Genomic DNA, 24,442 nt, shown 5'->3' on the forward strand with positions numbered 1-24,442 from the left:
ATCTGAATTCAATCAAAACGAATGCCAGAAAAACGACAAAGACTCGTTTTAGGAAACACATCAACAATTTAATAATTATAATAAAAAAGCTGAAAAATTCCAAAGCATTATCTTTTTTTGTTTTAATTCTCTTGGTACAGAGAAAAGCACCAGTAGCAAAACAGTTGATTTTTTTTTTTATCCATAGAAATCCAGGGTCTTTGAAAAGTAGGTTTGTCTCTTATTGCACCTCAGACCTCACCCCTCCGTCTACAGTTAAAAGTAAAAACAAAACATCTTGATCCACAGCACAGTTTGCCTCCCACCCACAGAAGAATACAGTCAAGAAAATCAGCTGGTAGCTAAGAACTGGTCGAGCCTGGGCATCGGAAAGCAGGTGGGCCCTAGTTTCTCTTCTTTCCCAGGCCCCGGGGAGTTAATTGGCTCAATTATCAGGCTAATTTGGTCACAATTAGCACCCGTTCCAGGCATTTAGAAACTGATGATATAAAAACACTCAACCTGAGGGTCCATGGCTCTCAAGGACCACAAATACCATTTACAAAAGCCTAAGAGCGCACAAGAGTGGGCGAACGGCACCTGTGGTTTCAAGGAGGAAAGGCTGGAAAACTGCTTGGAAGTTTGTAATCTTATTTCTTTCTAGTTCCTGCTTTCCCCTGACACACAGAGCTCCTGTGCTGGAAACCTGCTTTGTGTCCAGGATGCAAGAACAGGGAGGACAGGAGAGGAACGGGCGAGGAGGGGGAGGACAGAGGCGAGGGTGTCCTTACAGGAGCAGGCAGGTAAAACGGCTGCACACATTTCGGTCTCGAGAGTAAAAAGCACCACAAAGTTTTGGATTACTCCTCGAACGCCGTTCGGAGGTACTTGAGCAAGCCGGTGTCCCAGCCCGAGAGAAAGAGCTCAATCACCCAGCAGTAATAACTGAACTGGTACCAAATGTGCAGCTGTTGAGCAAACAGGCCCAGATTAATACCTCAACCCATATCATCACTGCCTGTGATCTCAAACCCTGTGCGGTGAAAAATACAATAGAAGAGCTCAAATATACCTTTACTATAAAATTACTATGGTAAGGTTCAACTGGGATGGGACAAGAATTGTATAAAATGTAGACTTATGGGGAGTTTATCCATTTAAAGGCATTTTTTTAAAATTTACTTAAATAGTTCTGTTCATTTGCAGTTATATTTCAACTTCAGAGCTTTGAAACAACAAAAATAGCTTCCTGAGTGACACCTAGCTTAAGCGACTGACGACTGCGATTCTACCAGAGAGATTTAAGCGATTTTCCTTGTCTAATCAACGTGATTGAAGAGCACAAACTAAGAAGTGACATAGCAGGCTGGCTATTTACCTTCACACACAAGCTCTTTACACTTAGACAAGCACCGCACACTGCACTCTACACACAAGCTGGCTCCTACAGAGCAGAGACCTCTCCTGTACATCTACCATCACGTCTTCCACTTGTAGCGTTTCCACAAGGGGGCTCAAAAACAAAACTTGAGTTGCTGCATTTGGGATGTTATAGGGCTAAAAAAATACTTTCTACATTATATATATATATTTGAATCTCTGAAAATATCATGGTCTAAGCAGATGCACTGCTGTAGGTTGTAATCAGAAGCACCATACTTGTCATTTCTCCCCACTGTTGCCTTACTAAAGAAAAGCAATTTAGCGGGAAGCTGTGACCTATAAATTAAGGGAGAAAAATGGAACAGTCCTCCTGCAGAAGCTCTGACCAGTCCAGCGTCAGCCTTCATGACAGAGAGCCTGGAGTCGTTGGGATTTTGGGCAGTCTGGTCAGTAATGGGAAAAGACAGAAATATAAGAGCTTAAGTTGTTCACTGGAGCTTAACCCAGTTTCTGCAGACTTAAGTGAACTGAAGGAACTAGACGACAAGACTCTCGCTCGTTGAACACTAGGAAATGTTGCTGCACATTAATACAGCTGGAGGGGCAGAAGCAGCTGGTGTGCTGTGAAACAGGCTCCCCAGCTTACAACAGCAGTGCCTGCACTGAGGACTCAAACCCATGATTCTCTGGTGTTTTAAGGTTTAAACAAAAAGTCGCTCAGCAGTGTGACAATATTTGATTTAAGGCGTGAATTCTCCAGATGTAATTAGCGAAGTGCCACAAGGATCTGTACTTGGACCACTGCTCTTCCTGATTCAGATCAGTGACCTGCATTCCAGTGCAGTTTGCAGATGATAACAAGATAAGAAAATTAGCACTGACAACGTAGATAGAATTAAATGGAAACTGAAAAACAAGATTGGACGCATGCCTGACACGTAACATTTAGTTTGGACAAGTGAAGAGTATTACAAGCACGTTGTAGAAGAAGACTATAGAGAGCTACAGGCAAAACTAAACATGAAGAGGCAATTTCTAAAGAAATACAACTTATGTCAACATTTGCATCTTCTAGACTACATAGAGAAGCAATAACATCTAAAGTGTTAGGATTTAAATCAAAGGGTGCTAAAATTCTATAATGCACTAGTAGAGCCTCATTTAGATTATGTACACTCGTGGTTGCTGTGTCAGAAAATATATTCTTGCCCTGGAACTAGTCCAGATACATTCTTGGGTTTAAAGGAATGTCCTACACTGACAGGCTAAAAGATATTACCGTTTTTAAGTCTGAAACAGAAACTGATTCAAGTAGACCAGAGTTGACCCAACTGGATCCATTCAGAATCAGGACTGAAACAGTGATCAGAGGACAACTGCAAGCTTTGTGAAAGTGTAATCACAATTGAGAACAGGAATATCACACCTCTTCCTCATACATGGGGTTATGGATATTGATGTAACCAACCATGTTGTCGAAGCCAATATCTTAGCATCTTTCAAGAAATGGATGGATAAGATCCTCAAATTAGTTACTCAGAACCAAACTCCCTGGTCAAATGACTCCTATTGTTTCTAAGCTTTCTTATGTTTATGTAATTAAGCAAGACAAAACCAGCCTGACCTTCAAGGTCTTCGCAGTTTTTAAACCAATTATATGACCAGTTTTTCAGTTTTTTACTGCCAGTGGCAGTGGGATAGATATTCTGCTGCCGAGTTGAATACAGGTGATCTATGAGATGTTCAGGGATCTAGACTGACTGTAGAAACAGGGGTTTGAATACTCTGGTGAAGAGACTGCTGTTGTACTCTCGTGTAAGGTACATTCCCTATGTTGCTACAGTAAAACCCAGCTGTACAAACTAGTGCCACAAACATATGCAGGACAAACGGGAACTATAACCTGTGTAAGTCAGAATAAAAGGGTCAGTTTAATAAGTTAGTAAAAAATAAATCCCTTTTCAGCAAGGAGTAGACTGTTTAGGTTATTGCAACAGATTTAAAAGCACCTGCAAAACACATTTCTTGTTAATACTTTTCAGTGGGACAGGTAAGGAACCCTGGTATTATTTTTTACATCTGTAATAAACAGTTACCAGTAAGGAAACAAGTGTTATACAGTTATAGCATTTTCTTTTGGCCAGTAAGACAGACTGGTACCATTAAAGCCATTTAAGGGGCCCAGCAAAGCACCAGATGCTTTAGAAAATCAGTACCCCTTTAACAGAGAAACAAGAAAGAATGCAGACTGCAAACAATGTATTATGCGCAACTTACAGACTCATGAACGAAAACTAGTGTATTCATCCAAAACACTATTTTACTCATGTATATGCACAGAATGATGCTTACAATCAAACACAAACACAATCACACCATAAATAACTCATTTCAACAACCTTAGAAAATTGAACACTTCAGTAAGAAAAAAATTAGATACTAAAAGGCTACATGCAGTGAAGAGTAGGTGCTTTTCGGTTTACTGTCGCTGGTTTTAACTACAGAACTAGATGACAAGGAGGAAAACACTGTTTTAACCACAGCGCAGTCTCATTCACTAACAGCAAGGGCAGCTACAGTGAAAACTCCACAATGGCTCCGAGAAAGACGGAGGTGGGAAATATCTGAATTTGCTGCAGACCGCAGCAACACAACCCCTCCCACCCAGCAGCACGTAAGTCACCCCTCCCTCCTTCCATGCAGATGCACAAGCGATTAATATTAAACAGTAAAAATAGAATAAAAAAGGAAAAGTTCTGTATTAAAGTTTATTAAAAGCCTCCCTCTCCTTGACATGTAAGGAGAGTGAATTTGTAATAATTCATAGCTGCATCTTTCCTTATTTAAAGTGTAGGAGAGCACCGTACTATTTAAGGATATTGAATTTCACCTGGATTTTGAAATCATCATTAAAAACAATACCAAGTACAAACAACTGCAATAATAACACTAACAATAAAACCATAATTGCAATCATAATTAAAAAGATCTTTCAGTGCTGGTCAAAATGAAAAAGGATCGGCTCGTCGTGCCATGGTCTGTCTCAAGCTCTAGTCCTCACTTCAGAGTTGGTAAGGAAACAGTTCACACATTCTCACCGCTGACCTGTCCGTCTCCTGAAACAGCGTTGCCACTTGCACAGCTCGGGCAAGCCTTATTGCTCCTTGAAGAGGAAATGAAAACCACAATGTCACACACACACTTCAGCTTATTAAAAAAAAAAGATTTTAAAGTAACTATCACCTAGCAAGTAAAAATGTAAAACACTTCATATCTCTCCCACATCGCATATAAAGGAACAGCCCAAGAGTATTAAATGCCAAAGCTGACACTCAAACAAACAAATCTATTTCTAGCTTCCTTATCGCAAATATATTTGTGCTGTTGAATCTTGGTGATCACCCAGGATGTCTCACTTTGAGTCCTGCAACTTCCTGCTTGTCCAGGAGAAGGGCAGCCCCAGTTCCACAGATCCCACTGTCCTTCCTGCTCACTCCCGAATACATCCGCAGAGCACAGACGCTGAGCCCCTGCAGGCCGCCTTCATCAGCGGGTAGCTGATGTTCCCCTGACCTGCCAACTGCGTCGAACGCTTTCAGTTCCCGAACTGGACGGCAGGCTCCGTCGGCTCTCCTGTCTCAACACAATCCTATCTGAATGCTTATCGCAAAAGACGGAAGCCTTTATCACAATAGGCGTTAAACACAACCCTCCGTGCACCTGAGTCAGGGCGCAGATGGGGAAGAGTTATAAGCCTTTGGCCAGGCACTCAGCTGAGATTCTAAGCTGAGGTCTGGCACGGGCTGGACCTTTTCTGATTCTTCCTTTTTGTGATACAGCACCATTTTTCTCAATAGCAGAGAAGACCGTGAGACCCAGACATTTTAGAAAAATTAAACTACAACAAAAAAAAAATGTTCTAACTGCAACTTACTTGAAATCCCAAATCTAGAGAAAGTAGCTCAAATTGATCTCTTATTGCTGCACTAGATCACATAGGTTCCTATATGTGCATTAACACCACTACAGACAACCTACAGATGCTACTGAAACAGACAGATCATTGAGAGGCATGCTATCAATTAAACAGGGGCCCAGGAAGCAAGTGAACAACTAACTACAGCAATACCTAGGCCCAGCTACCCAACGCTACGTACAACTCCCCCTGCCAGCCAGCAGGGGGCGATATTAAACAAGCTCGCCAGAAACGTCAAAAGAACAAGGCGTAACGTTGGGGGTTTGCTAGAAAAAAGGCGACTGTTCTTGTCTGTCTCTAGGTTCAGCACCAATTAAGAGAAAATGCACCAATCTCTTCAAGAGGACACAGACCTCTGGCTTTGCGCTTTAGAGTTCTTTTCACATCCTCAGTCTCCCAGATGAAAGACCCTTTGAAATCTTTTGACATCATAATTGCTTAGAACAAAAACTTGATGCATCTTCCTTAAAAAAAAAAACTCAAGGTGTTTTTATATACATGTATATATACACACACACAGTGAAAACTTCTTGCGTTTCCTCAATCCTGTGCCAACGTTTAGAATGGCTATATCGAAGCGTGCAGTGTCTCTTATTTTGTACACCAGGCCTTAATAAAATTAAATAATACACAACAACAAAAAAAGGCCGTATTTAAAATAAAACATTAATGCTGAAAAGAATATTGCCACATCTGGGCATAGTCCCCGTGTACAAAAAAGCACCAAGAATCGATTGATTTGTTTGTTGTTGATCTTCAGGATGGTATAAATAACATTAGGCACAAGTCTGGAGTTAGAGAGTAGCACCATGTGTTTGATTTCAGGGTCTGTCTCAACATGTTCACACAGAGCCCCTGTACACTGTTAGACTACGATTTCTCTGGAATTAAATAATGAACCCCCCCCCCCCAACAACATTAATAACAAAAAATACATGATAAATAGAACATCTAAATTATTCACAATTATACAGTCTAAGGAGGAAAGCTCCATTCACAGTACAATGCTTTTTTTTCTCTACAAAATCTTCTAAAAAGGATCAAACATAAGAAAAAGGTGTAAGTTCCCCAGTAGTTTCTTTCAGTGTGTGTGCGTGCAGGCAGGGCTGACTGCAGTGATCGAGGGGTGCAGCACCCCTCGACACGCGACCTGTTCAGGCTTTCTTTTTACAAAGGAAAACATCCACGTTCGTCACAAAAGACAAATACAGCTGCTTTCTGAAGGGGATCCCAACAGACACTCACGAAAAAGACATCCCCTGAAAGAATCGCCGGATAAACTCCTGAACAGGCCGAGTGTAGGGGGGAGAGCGAGATAGCCTCTTCCTTTGGGAGAGTCTGGATTTCATTCCGAATTCTTGATTGAATTATAGACCAAACTCATCAGAAACAGCCTTCAAACTCCAACCCACCCACACAGCCTCAATCAAGACCCAACGGTCGTTTGGATCCTGGCCAAACTAGGCAGCCTTGATCAGGCATGTTCCCACTTGGGATACAGATCCTTTCTGACTGGTTCCTGATTAACCACAGTTTACAACAGGAGTCAAGATCTATTATCGCTTGTGTGGGATTCAAGCTCATACTGAAGAAACAGCTGACTGGGCTTGTGCAATCAGCCTTTAAACTTGAGTCTTTGCAAAAAAAATGCTAATTACATCCAACGATGCAAGGAGATTTAAAATTGTTCAAGTGAAAATGCTCCACATTCTCTTAATAAAAGTTCTGAACTTTATGTTTTCAGAACTGTATTCATGCACATTCCTCTTTCAGATTATACTCACTTCAGTTGTTTTTGCTTTTGTGGATTCAATTTTGGGAGGATTTGGAGAACCAGTCCAGCAAATGGAAACATGCCACTACACCCCAGGAGTATTAGAAAAATAGATTCAACACACTGTCCCCCAACACTTCAGGTTAGGTTAACAGCTCATTCAGTGTTTAAGAAGACTGATGTTTAGTGAAATAAAACTACCAACACAAACACAACACCGCCTATCAGAACTGTGAGCAGTAATAGCCATACTAAACAGAAAGCAATGCATTTAAGTTACAACCATAATCAACATCAAAGCAAAAGTGGTAAATTGTCTCCAAAGCTTTCCGTCCAGAAACCACCCCTATCAGTGGGCTGGGATCCAGTGCCACTATCGGTCACACACACAGCGCATGTCTGGACCAGGGCACACCTCCTGCAGTCAGCCATGCCTGGTGTGCAGCTGTGTGCGAGTGCAAGAGTGTATTTACTGTACAAGAACAAAGTGCAGCCAGCATGAGACGGGACAGCACGGCTGTCACAGGCCTAGCAACTCTTCTGTCCACTCTCCCAGGACGCTGGGTATTTTTAACTGTCTACCCACCTTTTGTTAAGAGAAATGAAGGAGCATCTAGATTGGTTGGAATTCTGTTTGTTTAAAAAACAAAACTGCTTGAAAAGCCAATTAGGCACTGGCTGGTGTAGAGATCTGACTCTGACCTGGGGTCACTGCTCCTGACCTGGCTTGAGGGAATTTTAAACAGACACCTGCTGTAGTATGTGACACCTCAGCAATAGCTGCAAGGTGGAATTAACATCAAGAATAGCCACTGGACCACAAGGGGAATGGTCACTCTTAAACCCCCATTCATGGCCAACAAGGTGCCTGGACTCCGACTATAAAATCCTCTGTAACACTGCTGCAATTCAGGGCACTGTGGGAAGTACACCTGGAGTGCATCTCCTTCAGTGTTCTTTGGAAATGGACATTTCTGTAACAATTAAAACTCATCTCAAACCTCTACTGTACTGCAACTCCTTGCATCCCTACACTGGAGAGACAGAGACTGTTAACTCCCGTCCAGGAGAGATGTCGGGGTGCCTGCCATTTAAAAACCCAGCACGAAGACGGGGGCCTTTCGGCCTCCTGCCGACAGCTGACTGCACTATTGCTCTGGCAGAGACGGGGCTTTCGTTAGGAACCAACTAAAACACCTTGGTAAGGACTGGGGGAACTCGGAGCTGCTCCATGACCACTTCCATCCCATTAATGCCACAGCAGGCTTTGTAACAGACACCCACTTAATTATTTAGAGACATCTGGCAAGTAAATAATTAAGGAGCCGATTGCAACAAAGCCCTTTCGGAGACAAAATGGGAAGAGCAGCTTGTCCAAGCCCACATCTCTCGAGTGCTTTACATTGACTTCCGTTTTGTCCCATTTCTTTCCAATGTCTTTTTTTTTCCTCTTGGAGAAATTCAATGCATTTCTCTGCCGCCCGCACGCAGAGCCTGTAGGTCTTCTCCTTCTAAAGCAACGCAAGTGGATGAGAGAGTCTGGAAAGAGGAGGCAGGTCTCCGTCGTTGTGCATTTGTGTCTGCAGACGCAGAGACCAGCCCCTTGTGTGTGCGCGGGAGACTTCAGTGTTTACAGAGTGGGTGGGGGAGCACTAACTAGTTGGAGAGATAGGAAGGGACAGAGACTCGACGCAGCTTAAACAGCAGCTTGGGACACTTTCCTCTCCAGCCCCTCTGCTTTAAAGAGCTTTTCCCTCTGCGCGCTCTCTCCACAGCAGTGTTGCTCTCAGTGGAAGATGCAGACAAAACTACCGCAGGGAACAAATAAACTAGACAATCTGTCACTAAGACCCTAAAGGCCCCATTTCTTAAAAAAGTTATTAAAGGTGCACCTTGGCTTATCATTGGTTAAGATGCATGTGACACATAAGAGTCTGTTCAGTCAATCTTCGTGAATCTTTATTAGTAACTGAACAGCTAGGTTTTTCACTTCATTTGAGCTGAAGCACGCATGTGAAACACCCAGTGACCAGCAGGGGACAGTCTTTCACTAGGAATTCCTGATTGCAGAATTACACACCCACCTCTTCCATCCCCTCTGTCGACCAAATTCTCAGCTGGGTGCAGACAAAAAAAATTTGTGAACCCCCTGGAGGTTGGCGCATATTCTTGTACATTAGACTTAAAACAACACAATTAGGTCTTCACGAAAGTCTTACTAAAGGCTGAAGATAACCTAACATTTAATAAAGATCAAATGTATTTGGATTATTTAATTACAAAATGACCCAACAGTAAATATTCTTGCGTTAGTGTATGTGAATCCTTAGATTCAGGCACTGTCATTTGCATCAGTAGAACTTATGTCTTCGTGTTAGATGTTAAATCAGGCTATCTACATCTTTTAAGACTTTAACAAAATTTTAATTGGGTTTTAGGTCTAAAGAACACAAACCTAGGAGATTCACAAACATTTTCTCAGCTCTGCAGACAAACCACTGAGACTCCTACTTAATATACAGCCACCAGTTTAAAAACAATGAACTTGAAAAAACCTATCAATTAAAAATCTTTATTTGGTTGGTAAGGTTATAAACTTACACTATTCACAAATTCTCCCCAACGCACTATATGTCGTTATATTCAGTGAGTTTCAGAAAGGCTATGTGCAGGTGACAGCTCACAGAGCAAGGCTAATTCCTTTTAAATGGGGCTGTCCATTATTCAGCACTTCAAACAGTTTTCTCCATTTGAAATTCAATTTGCATGGGACAGCCTGTGCCAGAAGTCCTTTAACTGCAAGGTGCTCCTGGTGTTATCTCCTTCATCTGAAGTATGCACGGTTTGTCGTTCATTAATTATGGGGAAAAAACACTAGGGGCAAATTGTAATGAATTTATCAATGCATTTCAAATAGCCAAACCGACGATGTAGAAGATATTTGCAGTATATAGGCTGGAGAGTCTAGAGCTCAGTGTCCACAGGTCAGATTTAAATCTTCCCAAGCACTCATTACATAGTGGACACTTCTTGAGTTGATGTGCAACGGACCTGCAAATGTGGCCAATATAAATGCACATGCTGCTACCCAAAAATGAATAGAATGCAAAACCACAGATGATATGCAGTGCTGATGCACAGAAAATCTCATGCAGTTGAGCAATTTCAATATCCCCCCCCCCCCCACCATCATCAGATATCGATAACGAAAACAAACATGAATCGAGTAGCATAAAGAAACACTGCCAATCTCACTTTGGAATTTATTCCACAGGTTCGTTCTTGTGTTAAGTGAATCAGTCTAAAGTGTGGTTGAGGAGGCAGATGTTAAAAAATTTCTCTTTAAAGCAGCATTAGCCCCATTCCATGAGTCACAACTGCTCAACGCTACACTGCTTAAAGAAATTAAATATTAGCAGGCTTAAAACAAAACACAAATCACTCTGTGGACTGTTGAAAGTAAGTTTCTTTGGGAGCAATTTATCATTCAGTTGTTCAGTTCACACAGCAAAGCTGAGAAGAGCCTGACGATGGAAAACAGCAGAAATGGGCACTGCACCTTCCAGGTGGGATTTTGCAAGCATTCTCCTATTAATTTCAACAACTTCTAATTTTGGTATTCTCATTATAAATGAGAAATGTGTTTCCTGAAAACTGGTTCAGAGAGTCTTATGCTGAAGAAACACTTTGCTACCACCAGTGCCTCAATTATACTGACTCCCTGTGAAACACAGGAGAGAGTGATTTTTAATGACTTGCAGTTGCAAGTTCCCATTAAGTGGCCCATTAACAGGCCACTAAATAAAATGTTACATATTTATGATTAAAGCAACAAAATAAAAAAGGGGGAATGGAAATTTAGGAAGCAGAAGTGGGTGGTTTCCTTACTGTGCAATAAGCTCTAATCCAATAAATGGCTGTCGGATGCACACACCCCCGGAGTAATTCCGTTCATTTCCTAACGGCTTCTCCCAATCCAGAGCCACGGGGGAGCTGGAGCCAGAGCTTATCCCGGCAAGCAACAGGCGCAGGGTGGGATACACCCTGGACAGGACATCACGCCATCACAGGGCACACACACACAGTCATGCCCACACCATGGTCAATTCTCCCTGGAATCCAATGAACCTGCCTGGAACGTCTTTGGACTGCGGGAGGAAACCAGACCACTGGGAGGAAACCCAACTAGGACATGGGAAGGACATACAAGCTCCACACAGACGGCACCCCAGGTCCGGAACCAAACCCAGGGCTCCAGTGCTGTGAGGCAGCATCGCTAACCACTGAGTCACTGTGCTGCTCCCCTCTGAGTAATTACAGAACATAATAAAAAAGTACAGTGCAGAACTGATCAAATTCAGACTGAGCCCCACCCATAAAATCAGGTAAATAAAATGCTGTAAAGGACGAGCAGGAATCAAGACACTGCCCCCTACAGGAGAAATCAATAAAGCTGCTGGGTGTGTTGGCAACACCTGCCAACAGGGCAGCTTTAAAATTGTAAACTGAGTATCACATCTTCGCTTATTCAACTCTCTATCTGCCTCATGGCACCACGATAACGCTAGTCTTTTAAGGATCTCCAATAAATATGGTTTCAGTCATCTTGCAGTGCTTGTAATGTTTAATTTGCGACGCATCACCATAATTTGCACGGGCTCTCCACGATGAAATGAACAACAACTATCACTCCACAGCCAACCAGAGGGAGCAAACTGCTGATCGGAGTGGCTCGTCTGATGGGGGACAGTGGGCACATCGGGGGGAGAAATCAACTACCACGAGTGACTGGCAGATTTAAAACACTGGAAAAAATAATTACGAATGATTAAAATCAATTTCTAGTCAGGGAAAAGTATTGCAGTGTTGCGATAACTCCTCCTCACACGGAAAAGGTATCAACAGTAAATTCCGAACTTATTTTAATGTAGGGGCAGATTGAAAAACAGCACGTTTGGAGCCGTCCTTCAGTTCTGGAGACAAAAGGCATCCCTGCTGCTGGGTACCTACATCGCTGCTGTCCCACTCCACTGAGCTACAGGATTTTCTGCAAAACCTGGGATGGACTTTGTAAACTCATGGGCCCTAACGCCCCACCCACTTTCTGACGCACCCACACGGGGCTGGTCCACCGCCACATCCTGACCAGAGGACAGTGTGTGTGTGCGTGACTTGTATGTGCAGCTGCACGTGTTGAGCTCTGTAGTTTTATACCCATGCCGAGTGCAGGGGTCCCCCCCTGCAGACGCGTGAGCACCAGTCAGTGTGAAGACAGACCCTTGGTCCACTCTGTTCCATTGCATAGGTTACACTGGGTTGAGGTAGAATTCTTTAGTTACCTGTTGGGGGAAAAAAACATCGTTTTAGTGACAAGTTAAAAAAAAAGCAAGAACTGCACCACAGCTGGTCCCATAGGGACTGTGGTAACATGCTAGCGTGATGCTTAATCTTGCCAGTAGAGCTGTAAACAAAGACATTATTTTGGAGGATCCTAGCATGTCACAGCAGCTGTATGCTGTATCGCTGAGTATATCAGGGTAAAATGGCTCAGGAAACTTAGATCAGTCTTCAGAGCCTAGAGCAGAACAGCTAGATTTTAGGTAGTGAAGATCTACATAAAAACACATCTCAAACACCTCCACCCATCCTGAAAAGAACTCACCTTTTTTTCTTTCTCTGTGGAAACGCAGTATTTGGAATAGAGGAGCTGATGCTCCCTGCTCAGCTTTCTCCTAGTCTCTCAGCCTTAACCACCCCCCCCGCCTCCCCATGCCCACCCGCCCACCCACCCACCACCCCGTCCAACCCCGGACCCCACCCCAACCCCCACCCAGATCCTATCTGGGACGGACACCGGGGATTTGCGAAGCTGTGTAGGAGGCCTGTAAGCCCAGCCCCCCCCACACTGCACCACCACTGCTGCTGGGGGGGGGAGCAGGGAGGGGCGGGGGCAGCACAGAGCGAGAGAGGGGCAGAGGGGGGTGGTGTACAGTGAAGGAGGGTCGTGAGGAAGAGGGAGGTTGGGAAGCAGAGGAAACGGAGGCAGGGGCAGTGAAAGACATGGAGGAGGAGGAGGAGGAGGACAGGGAGAGGCAGGAAGGAGCTTTCTGATGCTGCTGCAGAGCAGGTGGCAGCCGGGGAGGAAGAAAGGCATCAGCTCGGGAGAGTGGGGGTTCGGCCTGGGCGCCGGAAGAGGAGGAGGAGGAGGAGGAGGCAGCGGCATTGAGCAGCGGAGGAAGAGGGGGCAGGGAGAGCGTAGGCGGGGGAGGGGTGTGCAGGACAGTGTGGGCACGGCTGTGCTGGGGCTGGGAGAGGGGAGGGGTCAGGGAGCTTGACCCAGGGGAGAGGAAAGCAGGGCTGGCCTGGGGGTTACTGTGCTGCGGCTGAGGCTGTTGCTGCTGCTGCTGCTGCAGAGGGGAGGAGGAGGAGAGACTGAGCAGAGAGGTGAGGCCGCCAGGGGTGGGCAGGCCGGCCCCAAACTGATGCGAGGAGACTGAAGGCACCACGTGGTTAAAAATACCTGCGGACACACAGCGGACAGAGAGAGGGAGCAAGGGAGCAAGAGAGAGAAAGAGGGGCTCAGCCAGGTTGTGCATAGCAGGAAGCAAGTCATACACAAGCAAAAAGAAGAGCCAGCAGAGAGCATCATATAGCAAACATTTTTTCTTTGACTGCAGTATTGGGTGGAGAGTGTTGATAAATTTGCACCAACGGTAAAATGACTTCAAAAGACTATTCTAAGCCTTCCAACGCTGGATTTACCAGAATGCAGTATTTCAATGCTTATTTAAACTTTGCATCTCAGAAAGAAACACTGACACTCCCCACTTTCTTCTCCAGAAATGTGATGACACCAGTGTTTGCACTGGAATAGAAAGCTGAGCCTGTCTAAAGCAGGCAGAGGAGGAAGCAATATTATAGAATGGCACTAGGTTGCAAATTACAACATGAACAAGGGATCTTGCAGTCAAGGAAAAAAAAACAGTATGATTTGTCCCATGATGCATAATATCAGGTTCCTGTGTGCTGGGAGGTAGGCATCTGTCCGAGATGAGAACAGTAACATCTACAGTTCTGCTAGGTGGTATAATTTGGGGAAATAAAATCCCACTGCATTTTAGTGTATCCCATTTTGAATAAATGGTGTTACAATTACAAATGAGGGCAACCAAGTTTCTTGAACAGAGTGAGGAGCAGATGAGCCTTCAGCACCTGAAACCTGAGATGCCATGGGACTCGGATCTCCACGCCTGCACACACATGGATGAAATAAAACCTGCGGACGTTTCTGATCCGTGGCGTGTTTCCTGGACGAGCAGCGGAGGACCCAGGCCCATCTGAGGAATCATGCAGGCAGGGCAAGACGAGGCGCCAGCGCTCACCTCTCACTTACCTCCATCTGTCTGCCCACCCCGCAGAGACCAGAGCCACACGCCCCCCCCAGAGCTTCCACCAGCCTCGCTGCCTATTCCCCTGTCTGCTGCTCTCATCCAACCCTGAACTCTCCCTGTGTAGCCAGGCTTTCAGAGAACATGGTTTTCATCTTTTCTTTCCCTTCACACGTCTCCCTCCCTCCACTCTCCCATGCAATCAATTACAAACCTGACAAAGGGTGAAGAAAGAGCACTCCAGTCTGAAGAGAATGGGGAAAGAAGCTACATTCGGATTTTTGCAATATGTTAAAGCAGAGACGGTCCCATACAAGGAGTCTGGCACAAACTGCTGCAGAACTACACAACAACAGAAATGAGCAGCAGTTAAATCAAGTTAAACAGACGACTGTGCCAAACTCCTGCGATGGAATAAACTATGATTGATTACCTAATTGTCGCCACCCATATCAGGAAAGTTGAGAGACTACCGAGCTGCACTGAGCTCCGGGCTCTCTGAAGGGGAGACAAGACTCCTAACTCCATAACAAGTGATCCGTTTCAAATCTTACAGGCTTTATGATCTTTGTACAATTTGTACAAGGGAAGCAGAAATACAACAGCTAATATCTATCACTAGAACCAAGCCACGTGTGATTAGGACGCTCCTGAATAAAAATAACTGGAGATTCTAAAAATGCTCAAAAATAAGGGTAGGGAGTGGGAGAGATTTGGTGCTTGGCGTTGTGCTGCAGAATAATTACAACGGATCTGCGCAGCAAGAGTCTGGTTTCCCTGCTCCCAGCTCGTGTGTGTTGGAGACTCGGGGAGAGGTAGCAATCGTGGGGGAGGGACAGGAGTACTGAACACGACAGAACTCACCTCCTGCAGCACCCCCTGCAAGCCCAGTACTGGAGAAAGACCCAAGCGCCGTATGTCCATTCACCAGCCGAGGGGCTCCTGTGGTGGGCACAGTAGGAGGCTGGTTCCCAAACAGCGACTGCAAGACTGAGGAGCCCCCCAGAGACCCCAGATAGCCCCCAGAGGCCGAGGACACCACGACGGGGCTCCCCGGCTTCCCGCTTAAGATCCCTCCGGTCGCCGCCGCCGAGATGAAGAGGTTGGGGCTGCCCAGGCTGACCCCCGAGCTGCTGCTGCTGACTTTGAGCTCCCACTCTCGGGCCTTGGCTTTGGAGCCCTGCTGCTGCGGCTGCTTGTCGGCCGGCCCGCCGGCGCGCAGGCCCGGCTCAGGCGCCTGGCTGAGGAAGGGGTTGTGACTCAGGTAGGCCGCTCCGGCCTGGTGAGGCGCGCACGGAGAGTCACGGCCTCCGCCACCCGGGCCTATCCCCAGCCCCGCCTCTCCGCCTCCTCTCCGCTGTTTGTGATCCGAGTCCGAGTCGCAGCCCCCCGGCGCCCCGCCGCCGCCCCCTCGGGCCCCCACCCCGAACGGGGAGCCGCTCTGCCGCAGGTCGGGGAGGGTGGGCTTGGGGTCCGAGATCGGAGAGAACGTCGACTTCCACTTGCTGGAGGAGGAGGAGGAGGAGGAGGAGGAAGACGAGGAAGACGAAGAGACATCACTGCAACCAATGCTGTTCAAGCCATTGCCCAGGGCCTTCCTCCCTGCTGGACCTCCGCCTAAAAGAGGGAGGGCATTGGGGGGTGGGGGTGGAGACAAAAACAAAAAAATACATTATACAGCGTGCACATGGGGACACCTGGGTGATTCTTTAACCCTGATAGACTCCAGTCCCGTCAACACCCTTCAGATTAGCATTAAAACAGCATCCAGTATAATGGGGTACTTCTAGATCAATTCAAGTGTGTGATAATACTTCACAGGCAGGAAAGAAAACACACAAGTACGCCAGCTTGTGAACCAGTAGGCCCGTGCGGGAACTCGCGCACTCCTTGTGCTAACTGCACGAGCACAGCCTCTCACCTTTGTCACTCTCTCCCAGCTTCAGCAGACTGTCTTTGCTCTCCAGGGAGATGGTCGCAATCTTCCTCTCGATCCTAGAACACAGGGAAGGATGCCTTAATCACAGGCCAGCCAGCACAGCGGCGCTTCGCCCCGCGCGGTCGTACGCGCTACCCGCCGGCCTTTACCGAGCGCTGGTGCTGTCCTCGGGGTAGCGCCTCTCGTCGTCCTCGGAGCTTGGGGCAGAGGAGTAGCGGCCCGACCCGTTCACCTCCAGGGGACGCTCCCTCTTCAGCACCGGCGGCTGGTCCAGGTCGGGCCCCGGGGGGCTCCGGGTCGACTGCTCCGGGGACGAGATGGCTGCGATCTCGAGGGGCTGGTTAATGTTGTTCACCTGCCGGACCCGAACACAGAGGCACATTCAGGACACCAGTCAGCACACAGCTACACAACCTACAGCAGGATACAGCGGACAGCAGGCGTGGGCTACACGACCTAAAGCGAAAGAGACTGTCGGAAATCACCACATGCCTAACATCAGGGAAATAAAGCTAAATTATACACATTTAGCAAGAACCGCTGCGAGTCATTTAGAAGTACCTTAACATAACCACACCCTGGCCAATCAGACCAGCTGAGGAAAAGGCCATGATGAAACGTTTCAACACAAGTTAGACTTGCCACACCAGAACAAATGTACAGCACATTTTAGTTTATTTTTTTACTTCTAACTTTAGTCCTTCGTTTGCTTTGTTTAAAGTAGGCTTTTTCCCCCCTCTTGCTTGTGTTTAATATACAACACTGTCTTTGCTGCAGAGGACTGAGGTGCGATTAAACCCGCACTGCCAGAGCTGTACGCAGATATCTAAATACACACAGAGCTCCTTGGATTACGAGCTCAGTATCGCAATGATATGGTCTCAAAAGGACACGGCTCTGTATGACGTCAGTAAATATAGTGCAACGCTGCAAAGTTCAATACTTTAATGCCATAACAACAAGCTGCATGCAATATGGTTCGGTGAACTCATGCAATTGAAGACGTACAATACAAATATACAACATAAAGCCCATGACAAAATGAACCCCCTCAGCACATACACAAACCATCAGTGGGGCCTGCTGGAAAAATAATGAGCCTTACAAAAATATTCAAAGTTAAAGTGCAGACTGCATACATCTCACATCCTCCAGGTAGGTTCTCTTTCAGAACCTAGAAGTCTGTCTTATTAGACCTGAGATTCCTACCACAGGGGAGAGAAGTAAACAGGATCAGGTTGAAATCTTTAGAGATATGAAAAGGTTTGAAACCTTCCTCTCTCTCAATTTGTGCAATACATGTTTACAGATTTGTGCAAGTACAGAAGGCGGCAAACAAAATTTATAACATGACATTTTATAATGTGATTTCCTTCACCCTACGTATTTTTTTAATATTGATGATACAGAGCACAAGACGTGTGAAGTACTGTTTTTCCTGTAACTGGTGCTCAAGCAGGCAGTGGCCTGGCTCACCATGGAGTTGATGTTGAGGGGGGACCCTGAGGAGTGGCTGCCCAGCCCTGGGAAGGACCTCCTTTTCGGGGATCCCCCCGCGCAGAGGGCCGCGGTGGAGTTCCGCTTCCTCCTCCCCCGCTTGCGGCCGTCCTGGGCGTGGCAGCCGGAGGAGTGGTGGTGGTGGTGGTGGTGGTGGTGGTGGCCGCTGTGGTGATGCTGGTTTTGTTTGGAGGAGCTGGCATGCAGCCTGGATCCTGAGCCCCCCGAGGAAGAGGAGGACGAGGAGGACGACGAGGAGGAGGAAGAGGAGGAGAAGAAGATGCGGCGCTTCGGTTCGCCTTCCGGCGGTTCGGAGTCTGATCCCGCCTGCCTCCCCCCCGACCCCACCTCCGGGGTGATTCTGGGAGGGCCGTCCGCATACTGCAGGACCCCTCCTGTGCCGAGGGGGGGGCTGTGCCCCGAGCCGCGGCCCTGTGTGCCCAGGAGGGGGGCGCTGTGCGGGGGGGAGGGCGAGTCCGCAGAGTCCTGATCCAGAGAGTGTGAGCTGCCATTCGTCATGAGCGAGCCAGAGGAGAACCCTGCGGGTGGAGAGGGTGGAGACTGAACAAACCAACTACAACTGCAGGCCTCCTCCCGGAAAGGAAGCTCCACAGCTCCACAGGGTACTTCTGAATGTCATTTCCACCCCGTGGTATTAAAATAACTATCCACAACATCTTGCACTTATCAGCTTAAGATTTGTGCAAAACCAGGAGAACAAAAGCCCCTGCAGGACAAGGTTTATCATGCTTGTTGCAAATTAAAGGGGAACTGCAGAGCTATTTTCATGTTTTGGGGTTAGAAATAATCAGCATCGATGCGTGCATTTCGAACTACAATGAAAGCAAAGTGCACATGGTAACTTGTAAAAACTCCAGTTTACATTACAAAATAGAAAACATTTCCAGGTATGCACAGCGCCATGTTATGCAATTCAGGATGAGGCAACAAAATTTCCCAACGACATGTTGCAGCTCTGTTGCATTGTGAACAAGCAGGCTTGCGGATACATCTCTTTTAATCCAATAGAAATATTGCCCTCGGCTTCTGAAACAATTTTGCCAACAACTACTACTTACTTGCTAACTCGCTGGAACATTTCTGTAGTGAAATGTCTGCTGCACAACTTGTACTTATTCGCTCGTACATCACATTACAGAAATGCAGTGAGCAGAAAGGGCCACCTCGCATCACAATTCGTGGGAACTCTTGCTCCTGCTCGTGGCCAGACCAGGGCTTGGCAACAACATGGCGACTTACAGTACTTTCACAAAGATCACAATTTTGTGCTTGACTCGAAATCTGCAACAATTTTCTACAGCATCAATTAATTTTTGTTAGCGAGAGTTATTAACCGGTCTGAGAAATGAAGTACTGAGAAATCTGGAACTGAAAACAGGGAGCGGCTCCAAAACTGCTTTGTAACAACTGTGTGATACAGCAAATGAAACAGAGTCACTTCTAAAAACGTCTGTATGAAACAGTTAGGAGTGAGGGGGCTGCTGGATACGGTACCTGAGGTAGGCGTGGGGACTGCCTTGCTGCCATTCTGACCTGCTTTGTCCTGCAAGGCATGAGACACCGGACTGGGGGTGCTCCGCTGGAAAAGACCGAACAAAATGGGACAAATGGGGTCAGTTGACGCCAAGTCAACACAGCACCGGGCTCCGAAGCAGTTTGCAGGTCCACTGGGTCCGGCCTGGCGGGGGGAACGGACACACTCACCAGTCTCTCGGCACGGCTGGGCAGCACCACACTGGCGAGGGGGATGCTAACGGGGAGCTTGCTGGGGTGCACAGTGCTGAGGGGGATACTGATGGGCAGGCTGGTGATGGTGTCTCCTGGGACCGAAGGGCTCTTCTCCTTAGCCACCTGCAGGCGGCAGAAATGAAACAAGCTCTCATAACCACTGCACTTTCCTGTCCTTAAAAACAGAGGAACAAGCAGGAAGGGAGAAGGACACCCAGACAGACTGTGAAGGGGAAGGCGTGAGCTTGGCAGAGTGGCAGGATTTACCTTGTCAGCAGTTTTGGGCATCGAGTTGTGCTGCGTTTCTAGTAAAACTGGAGAGGGGCAAATCTGGCCCTGTTTGGCCCCGAGGGTGGGAGGTGAGACAATCCCCTCCTTTCCATTGTCCCCTCTGTGGAGGAAAAGAAAAAAGAAAAGGACATTGAGCAAGGTTCTGAGCAAGGACGCACAGACAGATCCCAGTAACACACCCCAGTCTTTCTACAGGAATGACTTGCAGGTTTTACGTACAGCTGAAAAGGCTATTACTACTGTAAGACAAAAAACAAGACATTTTTAATGTCTTTACCTACGTATAAAAAGACTGTCCAGCGGAATGGCCTGCCTGAGACAGATTGACACATGGACTGGTCCAATCCCAACTGACCTGTACAGCATAGCGCCAGGGCCGCGGGTGGGGCCTAAGATGGGGTCCTGGTTGAGGTGTCTCCGCAGGGCGATCTTGGCGGGCGAGAACCGGGTGTAGTCGGGCAGCGAGTAGCCCTGCCTCTGGCGGGCATCAGGAGTCGGGGGCACAATGTCTTGGTCAGGAGGGGAGGGGAGGTAGCGGGACATCAGCTCAGCCTTCCCTCCCCCCCTTTCAAAGCAGGGCGAGGAGGTCCCGTTGATAGACAGCTCGGGGCTCAGGCCATTGACCACCCCAGGGACCCCCAGGGCCAACTTGGGCACCTCGGGATCAAGGGGAGGCCTGGGATCTAGGCTGGGGGGACCCTTTGAGCGGTATGGGGCGTCATCGCAGGGATTGTAAGATTTGAGCTGCAGCAACTCCTGCTGTCTCTGGCTCTTCTCCAGCTCCACAATGCTGATCTGAAAAAAAAAGCACCAGGGGGCATCATTACCCCAACAGAAGGAGGGTTTGCAGGGAACACTTGCTAAAAAAAACACTAATATCTTCTGTAACTGAGATTTTCACTTAAAGACGTTTGTCTATCTTTTGGGGCTTTGAAATGTACATTTAAGGCAGGTTTCCATAAATCAAAGTAGCTGAAGATATCAAAACTGCCCTGTAAGTTCAGTAAGAAGCAATGTTGCCCGAAGCATTTTTAAAGCGAAGACTTGACAAGAGCACACTCTTACCTGCAGCTCCAGGCAGTGCCGCTGCTTCTCCGAGATCTGGCTGCGCAGGCTCTGCTTCTCCTTCAGGAGGCTCTCCAGACACAGGGAGCCCCAGTCAAGTTTCAGCTCCTCACAGCGAGACTTCAGCTGCAGCACGGAGAGACATGGGAAAGCCAGATTAAATCACAGCCAGCACCACCTCAAGTGTGCTGTGCTGCACAGAAGAGTGCAAAAGGAACTTAAAGACAAAGTCACGCTTAAAAGCAAGCAAAGGGGGCAAGAGGTACATATGAGCTGTAAAGAGATACAAGGAAATAAAGTTGAAGGACAAAGGGTTTAGAAAGCAATTTAAAGGAAAGCAAGACTGTGCATGGAACAGAAGTACAAGGTATGTAAGGGGGAACAGGTATGTACATAGTTAAAGAATATAAGTAATGCAGGTGAACCACAAAGCAAACGTTTCTGAAGAGGCAAGTAAGTGTACAGGATGTGTAAAGAGGCCTCTAGTATGTCTACATTAAGCTCCCATTAGCCATACAAGTGGCTCCGGGCAATTAGGGGACCGAAGGTATTTTCCATAATAGCAGGTGTAAGAAAAGGGCACAGATAAAAAAAACAAAAACATTTATACAGTGCTTTCACCCCCTAGGATCAAAAAGCACTCATGCAGCACTTAGTCCTTCTTAAATACCAGGTGTTCAAGAAGGTAGTGGAGTGTTTGGGGTAACAAAAGAAAGGAAGGCGTAGGGGCTGCAAGTCAGGTACATGCGAGGTAGAGAGGTGTAGAGGGTGTGTAGAGGGCAGGGAGTCCCGCAGTGTCTCACCAGCAGCAGGCTGTGGTCCCTCAGCTCGGCCGTATCTCGCTCCAGCTGCTTGGTCTGCTCCTTCAGCTGCCGGTTGTGAGCAGAGATCTCCTTCTGAGCCTGGACCAGGTCGTCCAGGGTCAGGGCCTTCACTCCCAGCTGAAGGAGGGGAGGGGAGGAAGAAGAAAAAATAGGACAGGGCAGAAGGAGAGGAGAAAGGAAGAGAGATGGTTAGATGTTATGTCGGTGCCTGCATGTCACTGTGAGTATGTCAATGCACTTATCAGGAAGAGCTCCTTCTCCTACAGGCCTGGGAATTACGGTCTGGATGTGCTTATTGGGATTCTCACAAGAATGGTGACAAACCAGAGAGGAAGGAATCTGGCCCCTCTAGCCTGTTAGGTAGTCATTTTGTGAAAAGATGCCAGCAACATGGCCGATTAGCTTCCTCCGCCCTCCCACAACCTTTCGGATACAGAAGTACCTTCCTGTTCTTGGCTTTAAACACACCCATATAGAGGACATAAGGCCAAACTGGTTTGTGTTGCAGTGTTCATTCTGCACACGTCTGCTGTGGTGTCTTTGTCAATGCTATTTGAGGTTTTTGTGCATCTTTATCAGATCCCCTCATAATCTTCAGCTCAGGACGGAAAAAGCTCTGTTGCTTTAGTCAGTCAGTGCAGGACATTCTGTTAAGCCCCAGAATACACCCGGTTGCTCTTCTCCAGACCAATTCCAGAGCCACACTATCTTTTCTATAACATGGTGACCAAAACTGTATACAATCTTTATATAAGGCCTTACATGCAGATTGTACCACTAGTACATTTAATATTACACGCCTCGACAAACTGTTTTTGAACAGTTTCTCTACATGTACTGCCTACTTCACCAGGAAGCTTTAATAAGTATTCTTTTTTAAAAAGGTTCTCTTTTCCTCCAGGGTGACAGGTGCAAGAGTTTCTCACCTCCTCCAGTTTGCTGTGGAACAGCCCTTTGATCTTGTCCTTTTGAGACTGACACAGGCTGTACAGCTGCTCTGCACGGCCAGACAGCTCACTGTGCCTGAGCTGGAGGAGACAGAGGGGGGAGAACGGTGTGAGAGAGGAGGGGGGAGGGGAGAACAGAAATGCAGTGATGACGACACCTAAACATCTCACTATAAAAAGAGGAACAAATTACTGGTTAAGTTTCTTGCTGGTTTTTCTGCCTGTCCTAGGGAGAGTGAGGAAGGGATGGACTGTGTGTGAGAAAGAATTAAACAATGAATCAGACTGGTAAATAATCTACAACTGCCTCTATATGGATTGACAGAGAGAAGAACAAATGAGAATCACAGCAGCTACATGTAAAACATTGTTCTTATTAAGAGAAAAGGTGGGACTGGAGATTCGAGAGAGAAAAGGCAATAAACAGTGTCGCATTACTATTTTCCAAGAGGCAAATTTGAGATTTTACCTTCTCCTGTTCCAGGACTTGCTGGAGATTAGTGCGGTACTGGGGTGTCTTCATGTAGGCCATAAACTGTAGATACTGCACCTTGATGCTATCTGTAACACATCACACACAGCGAGGGTTACACCAGCTACCCCTACCCGCGCACGTTAAGTAGCATTTTCTTTTTTCTTCACCTATCAATTCATTTTTAGCACAGATTTCTGCCTCCTCTTGTTCCCGTTATTAAAGCCGATTCTTGCGGCGGACCTCCTGGTGCTCTCGGACCCGAAGGCCCCTGCGATACACCTGCACGTGCACGCTGATGCGCACAGAGGTCAGCGCGATACACCTGCACGTGCACGCTGATGCGCACAGAGGTCAGCGCGATACACCTGCACGTGCACGCCGATGCGCACAGAGGTCAGCGCGATACACCTGCACGTGCACGCTGATGCGCACAGAGGTCAGCGCGATACACCTGCACGTGCACGCTGATGCGCACAGAGGTCAGCGCGATACACCTGCACGTGCACGCTGGCGCGGGCAGAGGTCAGCGCGATACACCTGCACGTGCACGCTGGCGCGGGCAGAGGTCAGCGCGATACACCTGCACGTGCACGCTGGCGCGGGCAGAGGTCAGCGCGGTACACCTGCACGTGCACGCTGACGCGCTCAGAGGTCAGCGCGATACACCTGCACGTGCACGCTGACGCGGCACAGAGGTCAGCACGCTACACCTGCACGTGCACGCTGACGCGCACAGAGGTCAGCACGGTACACCTGCACGTGCACGCTGACGCGCACAGAGGTCAGCACGGTACACCTGCAAGTGCACGCTGACGCGCACAGAGGTCAGCACGGTACACCTGCACATGCACGCTGACGCGCTCAGAGGTCAGCGCGATACACCTGCACGTGCATGCTGACGCGGCACAGAGGTCAGCACGCTACACCTGCACGTGCACGCTGACGCGCACAGAGGTCAGCACGGTACACCTGCACGTGCACGCTGACGCGCTCAGAGGTCAGCGCGATACACCTGCACGTGCACGCTGACGCGGCACAGAGGTCAGCACGCTACACCTGCACGTGCACGCTGACGCGCACAGAGGTCAGCACGCTACACCTGCACGTGCACGCTGACGCGCACAGAGGTCAGCGCGATACACCTGCACGTGCACG

At 47.5% G+C, this 24,442-nt stretch overlaps 1 protein-coding gene across 3 annotated transcripts in view; it reads right to left on the bottom strand.

The window, feature by feature from the left end:
- Positions 1-46: 46 nt before the first annotated feature.
- dot1l (DOT1 like histone lysine methyltransferase) overlaps positions 47-24,442 on the bottom strand; it is a 41,087-nt gene continuing 16,691 nt past the window's right edge. Inside the window, exons 16-29 of one of the 3 annotated variants that reach the window (XR_016086172.1) lie at positions 23,282-23,373; positions 22,792-22,893; positions 21,845-21,982; positions 21,042-21,167; positions 20,332-20,771; positions 19,953-20,076; positions 19,662-19,808; positions 19,452-19,536; positions 17,916-18,475; positions 16,589-16,794; positions 16,422-16,495; positions 15,365-16,117; positions 4,779-12,451; positions 47-4,525 (exon numbers count right to left, since the gene is read on the bottom strand). Coding sequence is in view for 2 of the 3 variants with exons in the window: in XM_088907401.1 (XP_088763527.1) it covers positions 12,950-13,632; positions 15,365-16,117; positions 16,422-16,495; positions 16,589-16,794; positions 17,916-18,475; positions 19,452-19,536; positions 19,662-19,808; positions 19,953-20,076; positions 20,332-20,771; positions 21,042-21,167; positions 21,845-21,982; positions 22,792-22,893; positions 23,282-23,373 (3,530 nt within the window). In the remaining variant the exon portion in view is untranslated. Of the gene's footprint in view, positions 12,452-12,949; positions 13,633-15,364; positions 16,118-16,421; positions 16,496-16,588; positions 16,795-17,915; positions 18,476-19,451; positions 19,537-19,661; positions 19,809-19,952; positions 20,077-20,331; positions 20,772-21,041; positions 21,168-21,844; positions 21,983-22,791; positions 22,894-23,281; positions 23,374-24,442 lie in introns of those variants that run through there. The other 2 variants (XM_088907402.1, XM_088907401.1) reach the window with 2 other exon arrangements.

The sequence above is a fragment of the Atractosteus spatula genome, chromosome 28 (genome assembly GCF_055471065.1).
Source record: "Atractosteus spatula isolate fAtrSpa1 chromosome 28, fAtrSpa1.hap1, whole genome shotgun sequence".
Taxonomy (NCBI): Eukaryota; Metazoa; Chordata; class Actinopteri; order Semionotiformes; family Lepisosteidae; genus Atractosteus; species Atractosteus spatula.